Raw genomic sequence first — 10,766 nt, forward strand, 5'->3', positions numbered from 1 at the left:
ACACGGTTGATATATTAATAAACGAATTCAAAAATATAAGACAGCATATTGACAATGTCACCAGTTTGTGATAGAGACCATATTCACCAATGTATTTAAAGACGTTATCAAACTTCATAGTGTTATTAGATTGGTACTTATTCAACAACCAAACCTGACGCTACTGATCTCTGGATAGGATTGGTTCTGTTGTGTGTAGGCTACAGTTTAAATGCATCAGCGCGCTATTATTGTGTTTCTAGTTATATCCAAAATCCTGTAGGGACTCTTTCTCGGCTAAATTTAAGACCTATTCTCAATACGGATGTGACCAATGAAGTGTAATTACAAAAATTAGACAGTGCATACCACGATCGGAAAACACCCCTATTTGGGGAAAATCGTTGAACCTAAATTCCTTTTAATTGTCAATAACTAATTATGTGTTGCCTGGGTGGACAGGAATAAAAGAAATACAACAAAAGGTGACGATAAAACAGCCAGAAAACACTAGCCCTTCATCAGTGCAACTGAAGGTACTTGTTCTACATTCTTCATAGAATACCTCTTTTAAATATTGTACTATTTTTTTGAAAACAAATGCTCTTGGGAGTCCCATGGACTCAACACTGCTCAAATGATAGCATACGAGAGGAGCTTGGTGTATCAAAATGATTGGTTGTTGCAGTATGTTAAAAAGCAGAAATGGTGCTATTTTGGTCACATTAAGCGGCAAGGTGGAATGGAGAAGACAGTGTTGGAGGCTTATATTCCAGGGAAGAGAAGAAGAGGAAGACCAAGATGCAAATGGGAAAAGACTATAACAGATGTGTTTGGCTCTATGGATTACATTAGACAGGAGATGGTTTCATAATAGTGTTAGAGAAGCCACACTCTGATCAGAGGTTGCTTTGACGACGACTATTACTTAATTAAATTGTATTACATAATAAAGCTTACAAATTGTGTTTTTGTTTTTTATTCACCCTCACCAACATCATGTTGTACATTCTTCATAGAGTACTTCTTTTTAATGTAATTTTTAAATGCTGTACTATTATTTAATTCAATTGTATTACTTAATCTATATTCCATTTTGTGTTTTTGTCTTAGCTAATTTTGTTTACATGCCGTTTAGTGTCTGGCCAGGAACCATGCACGACACCTTGGATTTTCTTTTAAACGTTGCCTCGTCGAAATAGATACCACAGTTCAAAGGTACATATTCAAATTATTTTTTCAAGATTGGTCTTGTTGTATTGTGGTATCTTTCTTCACTCCACTCATCTCTCTGTGAGTTTTTCTGAAATAAAATAAATCAAATAAACTTATTTTGAGCGCTTCTGATTTTTTGTTATTGTTTTTTTTTTCTAATCATCCAGTTATTACTTCCTGGGGTCGTTAGGTTTTTCCGTAGGAGATAATGATATCATCAGCTAGGCATTGTAAATATTTCCTTAACATATGTATTATGACATAATATTACCTATCAGTTACATTAGGCCTATTTATCAATATAATTTGACTATGATCGGAGTTTTATTAAACTGAAGGTTTAAGTGCGAATATTCTAGTCAATTTAGAACTCCTACCGTGTAAATAACTCGGCTTCTTCTATAGTCTGTGGTAGAGGAACATTTAAAGTTTCAGGCAAAAGAAGTGACAGGACACCAGAAGATGCTGCTGTAAAGCTAAACGCCACTAACGGCAGTGCTTTCCACACTTTTTCCAGAAAGATAACCTGAGGAGCAAGTACTGCTGCCACACGTGACCAAAATGAACAGAATCCTAAACCTGTGGTTCTAAGATGCAATACAATATAATTATGTAAAATATAAAATATTGATTTCTCCAAGTATGGTAATAGTAAGACGTGAATTTATTTCTGGCTGTTTTACTTTATTGTTTTGATTTAGCTTTTTGCTTATTCTATTTGTATCTCCATCAAGATCCAGAAACTGTCATTGTCCACAACATTGTCATTTTATAAGTCATTATTGTATGGGCATATTTGGTATTATATAACACCTAAATAAATTCCTGTCATTTGATTGGACGATTGTGGGTCACATGGCGTGCAATAGTACGCACTATTAAACGATCGTTTAATAGTACTTTTTTAAACATTTTGTGTACGAAAAAAAAAAACGTTTCGCGGATGAAAAAAAATTTAGAATACAAAAATTACATTGAAATACAACAGCGCCACCTGTCGTCCTGCCTCTGTTTGTAAACACCACCGCGAGATATGCAAAAGCAGCAGATTTTTGTGTACGATTTGGAGATATATATGTACTAATTTCATTCAAAAAGGCATTTAAATTAGCTTTAGATCGTTTTTAGGATTTTGATTACTTAATGGGGACATCCCTACAAGACGTGGACTCGTTGGAAAAACCATAATTAGTCAAGATAAGTTCCAATTGTCTGTCGAAGTTTTGCCTTTCAGCCAATCTAGTACTACTACACTAGGTCTAGCCTAGCTAGGCCTGTTAGTATTAGGCTAGGCCTAGCCTAGGCGTTTTAGCCTTGCTAAGCATAGGATTATTTGGTTGTTTGTTGACATAATTAACACTAAAGTAGGTGTGTTTATAAAATCCATATAAATATAACATTAACATTTAATATTATAATATTACTGTTTTAATCAATCTGAATGAAATGTAGGCCTCTTGGCTAGGGCTACCTTATATTTGATTCAAATGACAGGAATCTATTTAGATGTTATATAAAACAAATAAGGATAATAATAATGTTTAATATTCGTGTAATGGTACAAATAATGGCATTTGGTGAATGATGAAAGGTTACATCAACTCGGCGTTGCCTCGTTGATATAACCTTTCATCATTCACCTCATGCCATTATTTGTACCATTACACTCATAAACATTCATTATTTGTATAATAACAGTTTTGAGAAATAATGGTAGAGAATGTTATTGACATTACATTGTCATTGTTTAAGTCATTATAGTATAGGCTTATCTGGTAATAATATTTTTAAGAAATAATGGTAAAGAATGTTGACATTACAGCTAACCACTATTCATAACCCATAATAGGTGTTCTACTGTATGATAATGTTAGCAACAAAGGCCTTTTCTGAGGCATAGCTTACCTAATACTGGTTGGGAATAGTTCAGTTGTATATACGTAAACAACCATAAAAGCAGCTGTAATAAAGAATTTTCCAATCATAGCTATAGTCGTTCTTACAGCTACAAGTTCCAAAGCTGAAAATAAAAACATGAAACTTTATCAAAATGACGATACTATCATATTTATGATTAAATTAGACATATACTGTAGAAACCCGGAACTCTCCTATTCAGGGCACCCATATTAAGGTACCATACATTATAAAGAGGCCTTTTTCCATGAAAACAACGAACATTTTAACAATATACGGCCAACATAATATATTCAGTGGACACCACATTAAAAGGGAACATTTAGTCAGAGTCAGACGATGTCCTCTAAATAGAGGTTCTACTAATTCTGTATCATTAAAGAGCGTTGCCCGAGTTTCTTTATAAAGCTCCGTCTACACTATCCAAGTTTATGTGACACATTTGATGGGTCTATGAACACGATGACATCATATCACTACCATATTTGGGCATATCACACTTTTTTTGTCAAACTTGATAGTGTAGACAGAGCTTAATCCATACGGTAACGATTAGCTTTGATAATGACATACGGCAACGACATTTTCTTCAAGTAAGAAACTACTATATGACTTATTAAGAACATTAATTATGTACAAATTATCAGAAACTATATTTATAATATTAAATCAGCTCACGTATCCATATGTTGACAAAACAAGCTAATCCACCAGAAACTAGACTCCCTGCCAGAGTATTACGTCTACCAAATCTTTGAAGAAAGTACCATCCACACAGATTTGAAAGTAACTCAGTAACTCCACCAAAGAAGGTTCCGAGGTAAATGTCAACATTTAGACCTTCAACACCGTATGTCAGGCCATAATAGCCCAGGTTAACTGCAAACCTTTTTATAGATAAAACAAATAGTAATGGTACTTGTAATTGTAGACATTTAATTTGTTTTGTATATCTAGTATCGGTGCAACGAGAGTAGCAGAACCCTTCCTTTTGGAAATACATTAAGAGGACACTTTTATATACAGTAGCATAAATGAAGAGAATTCATGTTTTTAAACTGCAGCAAACGCTTATTAAAAACGTGAAGCCCCTATTATTCAATTCAATTAAGGACACACTCGTATCAATTTACTTGGGGTTTGAGTTTTTGTTTGTTTTGTTTTTGCACTTTGAGTAGGCCTAGGCCTACAGTCAATTAATATTTATTATGTTGTTTTAATTAATCTAAATATTAATAATTTAGTTAATTTAATTTAAAACAAGAACAATACGTACCAGCAGTATGTCATACAGGCTGTTTTTTTCCTCATCTCAGGGTACCGGATAATGTCAAGAGGATTGGTTTTTATTTTGTCTGCATCCTGTAAAGTAATAATATATATTTTGAAATTATCTGAGCTACCGAACCGATCCGCATTTAAAGTTTAATTTCCAAGGACTCTTGGTTGCTTCTTAGATGATTCAGAAGGCTTAAACGATACGGTGGTGTTTCATAGTTATTATATATAGATACGCAATTATAAGTTGTTATATATCTATATAATAAGGAACCATACATTATTAAGGGGCCCTTTTCCGTGAAACAAACACAAGGGTAATATCGTTCTAACAACTAACTCACTTGCACTGATGAAGGGCTAGTGTTGCTTGAAAGCTCTGCTAATTTTTCTGGCTGTTTTAGTTTATTGTTTTGATTTAGCTTTTTGCTTATTTTATTTTATATCTCCATTGAGATCAAGCCACTGATACCCACAGCATTGTCATTATTTTCAATAATTTGCCTTTCAATTTTTATATAATAACTATAAAACAAGTAATGAACTAGTTCAAGTTTTAAAGTGGAGCTACACTCAGACTTTCTCAGCTTATATTATGTTTAAGTATGTTTAATTGAAAGTGATTACATACAAAAAACAGGGAAGATATGGCAATATTTTCCAAAAACTAATTTCTAAAAAATCGGTCAGAAAATAGTGTTTTTTACTACATTACACTTTTTCAGTAACTTAGGGGTTATTAGTTTACAATACGTCGCAAAACGCGTTACACTTAGCGACTGACGCGTTTTAGTCGCCGGTGAACGCGTTGGTGAAATGTCTCCCTTTTGGTAAATTATGTGTTGGAAAATGGCGAATCAATTTTATACCAGGGAGTTGTAAAATAATTTTCACAACTCCCTGTTTATACACACAATTAATACGATTTGTTTAGGCCCAAGTAATATTTCCGATAAAAATGTCAGCATAATTTACATGTAACATCATGATTTGCACAGTACAACAACAGCATAATAATCTTAATCAAATTGCTTATTAATTTTAAGCTAGGCCTAGCTAAATCGTCTGCTCAGCCTAGCTAGCTAGACTTGAATTCATGTCTAGGTAGGACTGTAGTCATGGGTTCGAAAATGCTTGGTCGTTTCGTCCCATTTATCGTTCCTGGGTTTTCTCGCACATTAAGAATTGTGAAACACAAAATTCTCTACAAAACAAGACTGGTATTGCTCAGAATAGTAAAGAATAGTAACGGATGTGGAAGCTTATGTCTGACTGAAAAAGCAACTATTCAGACACCCTATCATGGCCCATGGGTAGGCCGAGATTGGGTGCCAGAACAAACTTCACTGCTGTAAGGCTATCAGGCAGCCAGCTAGAGGCCAAGCAGCATCGTTACATACCTAGACTCTAGTAGGCCTAGGCCTAGCTTTATTGAATATATAGCCACGTCTTTCTCAAATCTCGTTAAATTTGACATTTTAGTAATAATCTCATAATCACTTATTACACTGTGAAACATGATAGGGTCACATCCAGAATGTTTTAATATACTTTTCGCCCGTCAAAAATAACATCGCGACAATAACAGATCACCAGCTGCAGTGTGAAAAATGTTGTGAGAAATGTCACGTGATCATACTCCCTAGCAAAGTAAAAAACCCAATTGGACCCAACGGGGGAAAGTGTCTATTTACGCGAAATTGCGCAATGTATACGCAATAACAATACCAGAAATAAAAAGATCTGGAAAAATTACATATAAAAACATTTTACATTTTTTTTTTAGTGAAGAAATTAATTTTTTAGGAATATTCAAATATACCCCCCTTTTGCATGTAAAAGAATAGGAAATTACAAGGTATCCCCCCAAAACGCAAAAAGGCGTGATTTTCAAGAAAATCATACTCATTGAAAAAAATTTCAAAAAAATATGAAGTATGAAGGATGATATTTTTAAAGAATAGTTGAAATGTATGAAAAATAGCAATTTTCTGGGTGGAGCTCCACTTTAAAGAAAATATTCAATGTTTATAGTTAGTTCCTCCTTCCAAAACAGTTGGTAAACCTAAAACTATTAGTGCAACGACACAGCGGCGCTTACTTTGACATCTAGATTGTCCAATATTTCATCAGGAACATCTTTAGCGTTGTTTCCTTTGGCAATTTGACGGATAACGCGTTTTGCTTCTTCTACTTGTCCGTTAACAAGTAACCAACGAGCTGACTCCGGAACGAAACTAAAAGAAAATGCGTCATCATAAACATTATTAATTGATTCTTTTTACATAGATTTTAAGTAGTTGGTTTATTAGGTTTCATAACACAACTGTGTACTACTATTTGTGTATAAGCTTTGATTCCGAGATTTCCTCCTTCCATTTTTTCATTCTTTTTTTTTCTCTTATTTATGTAATGTGTATGATAATGGAAATAAATAAAGAAAGAAAGAACTTCACAGTATTCTTACAGATAAAGAAGTAGAAAAGGCGATAGTATGACGCTGACAACAAGAAGTAGTGTGTCCCATGCTCTGATGAAAAATGCTATTACAGAGAGAATCATTATCGCAAAGCACCAGTAACAACCAAAAATTGCTGAAACCTTGGCTCGTTCAGAAGGAGCAACCAACTCATTCACTAAAAAATAAACGTAGTCCAAAATTAGTGGAGGAAAAAACAATTAATTTCTTCTGCTTCAGTCAGAAAATAATTGGGTGTATATTATATATCATAATAAACTTGAAACGATAAAGATAATGAGGAAATCTGTCAGAATGAGCGCCAACCGAGACTCGAACTTGAACCGCCTCTTGATATGCAGATTTCCTAACCATTAGACCACTGGGGCTTTCATGATATTGTTCAAACTCGATTGGGTAGCGACTCATTAACACTCTCGGCGTTGTACGGCGGAACAGCACTAGTCCCTTAATTGTACGCACGCGCACCAGAGATCAAATTGATACGTTTATAGTATAATAAACGTTACAAATGTTATGCCCGGAGCTACCCTTTAACATATATCTAAGTGGGGTAGATAGTAAGAAAGTGTAAATGAGAGAGGGTTTTGACTTACAATATGTAAAGTTTACAATAGCTAAACCAATATCAGCTGCTCCTGCTATAAATCTGCAGATAGCGTAAAACCAGTATGATGTGGATAAGCCTGTCAGGACACCCATTAAAAGTAACAGAAAAAAAGATAGAAATGTTGTCTTTTTTCTTCCAAAGCTACATAATAAAATATAAAATTAAGATTTTTAACGTTTTACCTTAACCATTATGATTGGTATACATTTGGCTGGTGTAGAGTGCGATAAACTTTATCAGCATAAAACTTACTTATTAAGGGGAGGGGTGGGGGAACTTTACTGTGAAGTATTTGCCTATAATATTTGTTTTGTTCAAAAGGGTCTTACGACTACAGACAATTACTTGTCTCTGTAAATTCCCTGTAATGTAAATATTTATATTGCTGAATAAATGTAAATGAATTGATAAATGAGGAGAAATAGCGCTTAACACTCACGTAAGTGGTTTGACCTATCACAAGCGATGGATTATTCAAATTGTCGCTTGTAATTGGCCAACTCACTTGCGTTAAGCTTTGCGTCTAGCGATCTGGGAACCAATCTTATTTTGTTGAACCCGAATGTGTCCTCTTAAATGTTCTATCACTTAAGACATTCAATTCTATTAATTATTACTAATTCATACATCCTGTTCCAATCAAAATAGATTTCAAGTCATGAGTTTTGAAAGAGCCATTTGTGAACGTCATTAAAATATAAATATATAGTATGATAGGCATAATAATGTTTTAACATCAATAAAATCAGGAACAAAGTAGTCAAGAGCTGTTTATGATGATGACGTTTGCTGCAACCCAATTATTACAAATATACTGCATAAAGCACGAGTAACGAGAGAGACTTGCTCCAAGGTTTGTATTTTTTTTTAGACTTTACAGCTCACTATGTCGGTTGGTCGGTCGGTTGGTCGGTCGGTTGGTCGGTAAACACTAACTTGAGCACGCGACTGCAGCCATGTATATGGCCTTGTTTATGTTAGTATAACTCCTTTGATTCCAATTCAAGTATACGTATGGCAGGCTACGTGTGCCAAAATGGTTTGTTTTTTTTTAATATATGAAACTGATCGCCGTCTAGAACCAAGACTTTAAGAGATCATAACAATTACAATAACTCACTAATCACACATGAATCCAAATAGCAATGAACCAAAAAAATATCCACCAAGGTACATGGATTGCGATAATGTTACTTTGTAGCTGTCTTCACAGACCAAATCAAACTAAAAATAAAAAAGAAAGAGAAAAACTAAGTGTGGTAAGGATACAGATGACTAACGGTCAGTTGGCATCCAAGAAGCACTATATTCTAAAAATAGACAAAATGCAGTTTCTTACCTCTGAAACAATCGTAGACTCAAATTTTGATCTGTCATATGTCCAGCCATATTTACATGTTGTCGTGTCGGTCTTATTATAATCTGCATACATTCTGCACTTGGTTTCATTAACCAATAGTGTCCCCTCATCATCTGGTGGAAGACTCATGCTATCGTTGGTATTCCAGCAGTCACCGAGATAGAGCTCGCTACAATTAGCTTCATCTGGAGGCTTGCAATGGTGATCCATAGTCCCACTGATAAACACAGTTGATATATTTGAAAATGTATTGGAAACAACTAGCGCACACATCAAGAGTGATAGGAGTTTTTGATAGCGTCCATATTCACCAATATAAACGAAGACGTCGTCAAATGTCATCGTGAAGATTGAAAAAATCAGTTACTACAATAAAAAACAAAGAGCATTAGTATTGAGTTTCTGGTAATTATATGTAGTTTCTCAGAGAATCAGAGTAACACTTAGGCCCTGTCTCTGCAGAATTTGACATTTATATAAAAGTACACGCACATAAAGTATTATTATTCACTGAATATACTGGTTTTTCGTACCATCAATTGTGATAAGCATTGATAGTACGCCAATATAATATAATAGAAGGTATGAAGTATATACCGTACGTGTATTTATTTGGAAACATTATAATGCTTTGGAGTGACATTTTTAGTTAAAGACGGGTGTAAAATGCATTAGTAACTGTCCCCTCCCGCAGCTCATATGACATAAAAATATAGGTAAATAATAATGAATTAATGAATGAACAAGTTAAACATTTCTATAATATATAAGTAGATAGAAAAGTAGATAGAAAAAAAATAATCTTTTCGAAACCTTGATTTTTTTTAATAGTATCAATTTGATTAATACAACCAGTTTCAATAACGCTTAATAGGACTAATAAAATGTTGCAAACGTACTTTGAGAGCAGGAAATCTAACAAGTTAATCGTTTTTGTTCAGCGACCAAAAATTATTATGAAGGTCATATAAATTTTAACTTGAAAGAAAGGTTATGGTTTTACTTGTAGTGCTTTTGCACGTTTTACGACGCACGCACTTTTAAAATCTTGGCCAGTGTTGAGTATACAAGATTTTGAAATGGAACGCGTCTGTAGCAATACAATTTTTTTCAATATTATTATTTGGAAAATAAATAGAGTACACAGCCAATAAAAAATATTAAAATCAATGACATTGGGACTTCCTTCCATTGTGACTTCGTCATGGTTATTTTCCGAATTTCGTTTTGGCATTGAATTTGTATATGATTCGACAATGAGCCTGGGGATATAATAACCACCCAACGACCTTCCTTTTGACGCACAGGGGTACGTTTAAGCACCCATGCTATGGAATAATTCCAAGTTATTTCCTGACCAGCTTCTGCTAAGCTGTCAGAACTAATTTATTTCAGTTTGTATACACATTAAGCAGAATCTCCAAACGCATTTGTAATCATACAATTCAATATAGCGCGTTATCGTATCAATCGTCGCTGATGATTGGCAGGTAGCTGGAAAAAATGGCTGATAACACATTTAACAGCCAATCAGAATCATTATTTCACACAGACTTTTATAACAATAATTTCAATTGTTACTGAACCGTAAACTCGCTACTCCGAACATTCTTGAAGGTACGTATTTTTGCATTTATTTATTTTTTTTTTATTCATGAACTTGCCAACTATAATATGTATAGACAGAATAGCTAAAAAATGTAAAACATATTTCTTTAACCATTGTATATGTTGTCATCAATATTAATACACCAACGTAGGCCCTACTGTTGTTAAGTCTTGTAATTTGACTTTGCTTGTTTGTAGGCTAAATTGATATAGGCCTACTAAATCCTTTGAAAATCGTGTTCTCCATTTTTATTTTAATGATTCAATTTTAATTCAATTGTAACAATAGAACACCTCCTTTGGGACACCACACCACTATT

The 10,766-nt window shown here is 34.0% G+C and overlaps 1 protein-coding gene across 1 annotated transcript; it reads right to left on the bottom strand.

Moving 5' to 3' along the window:
- Positions 1 to 948: 948 nt before the first annotated feature.
- Positions 949 to 9,218, bottom strand: LOC144841957 (organic cation transporter protein-like). Its single transcript, XM_078698272.1, has 10 exons — positions 8,818 to 9,218; positions 8,599 to 8,702; positions 7,465 to 7,619; positions 6,857 to 7,025; positions 6,491 to 6,626; positions 4,388 to 4,473; positions 3,790 to 3,998; positions 3,100 to 3,214; positions 1,572 to 1,781; positions 949 to 1,282 (listed from the first exon to the last, which is right to left on the bottom strand). Exons 1-10 carry the CDS (start codon positions 9,178 to 9,180, stop codon positions 1,219 to 1,221), a joined length of 1,611 nt encoding a protein of 536 aa, XP_078554398.1. The 5' UTR covers positions 9,181 to 9,218; the 3' UTR covers positions 949 to 1,218.
- Positions 9,219 to 10,766: the final 1,548 nt, after the last annotated feature.

Source organism: Antedon bifida, chromosome 1 (assembly GCF_963402885.1).
Source record: "Antedon bifida chromosome 1, ecAntBifi1.1, whole genome shotgun sequence".
NCBI lineage: Eukaryota > Metazoa > Echinodermata > Crinoidea > Comatulida > Antedonidae > Antedon > Antedon bifida.

Excerpts from the sequence above, each read along its gene's own strand:
- LOC144841957 (XM_078698272.1), bottom strand. The coding sequence starts at position 9,180 with ATGACATTTGACGACGTCTTCGTTTATATTGGTGAATATGGACGCTAT. Across the intron at positions 8,703-8,817 it reads AGTCTACGATTGTTTCAGAG|TTTGATTTGGTCTGTGAAGA; the intron begins GTAAGAAACTGC and ends TTTTATTTTTAG. Across the intron at positions 1,782-3,099 it reads CTATTCCCAACCAGTATTAG|AACCACAGGTTTAGGATTCT; the intron begins GTAAGCTATGCC and ends ATTGCATCTTAG.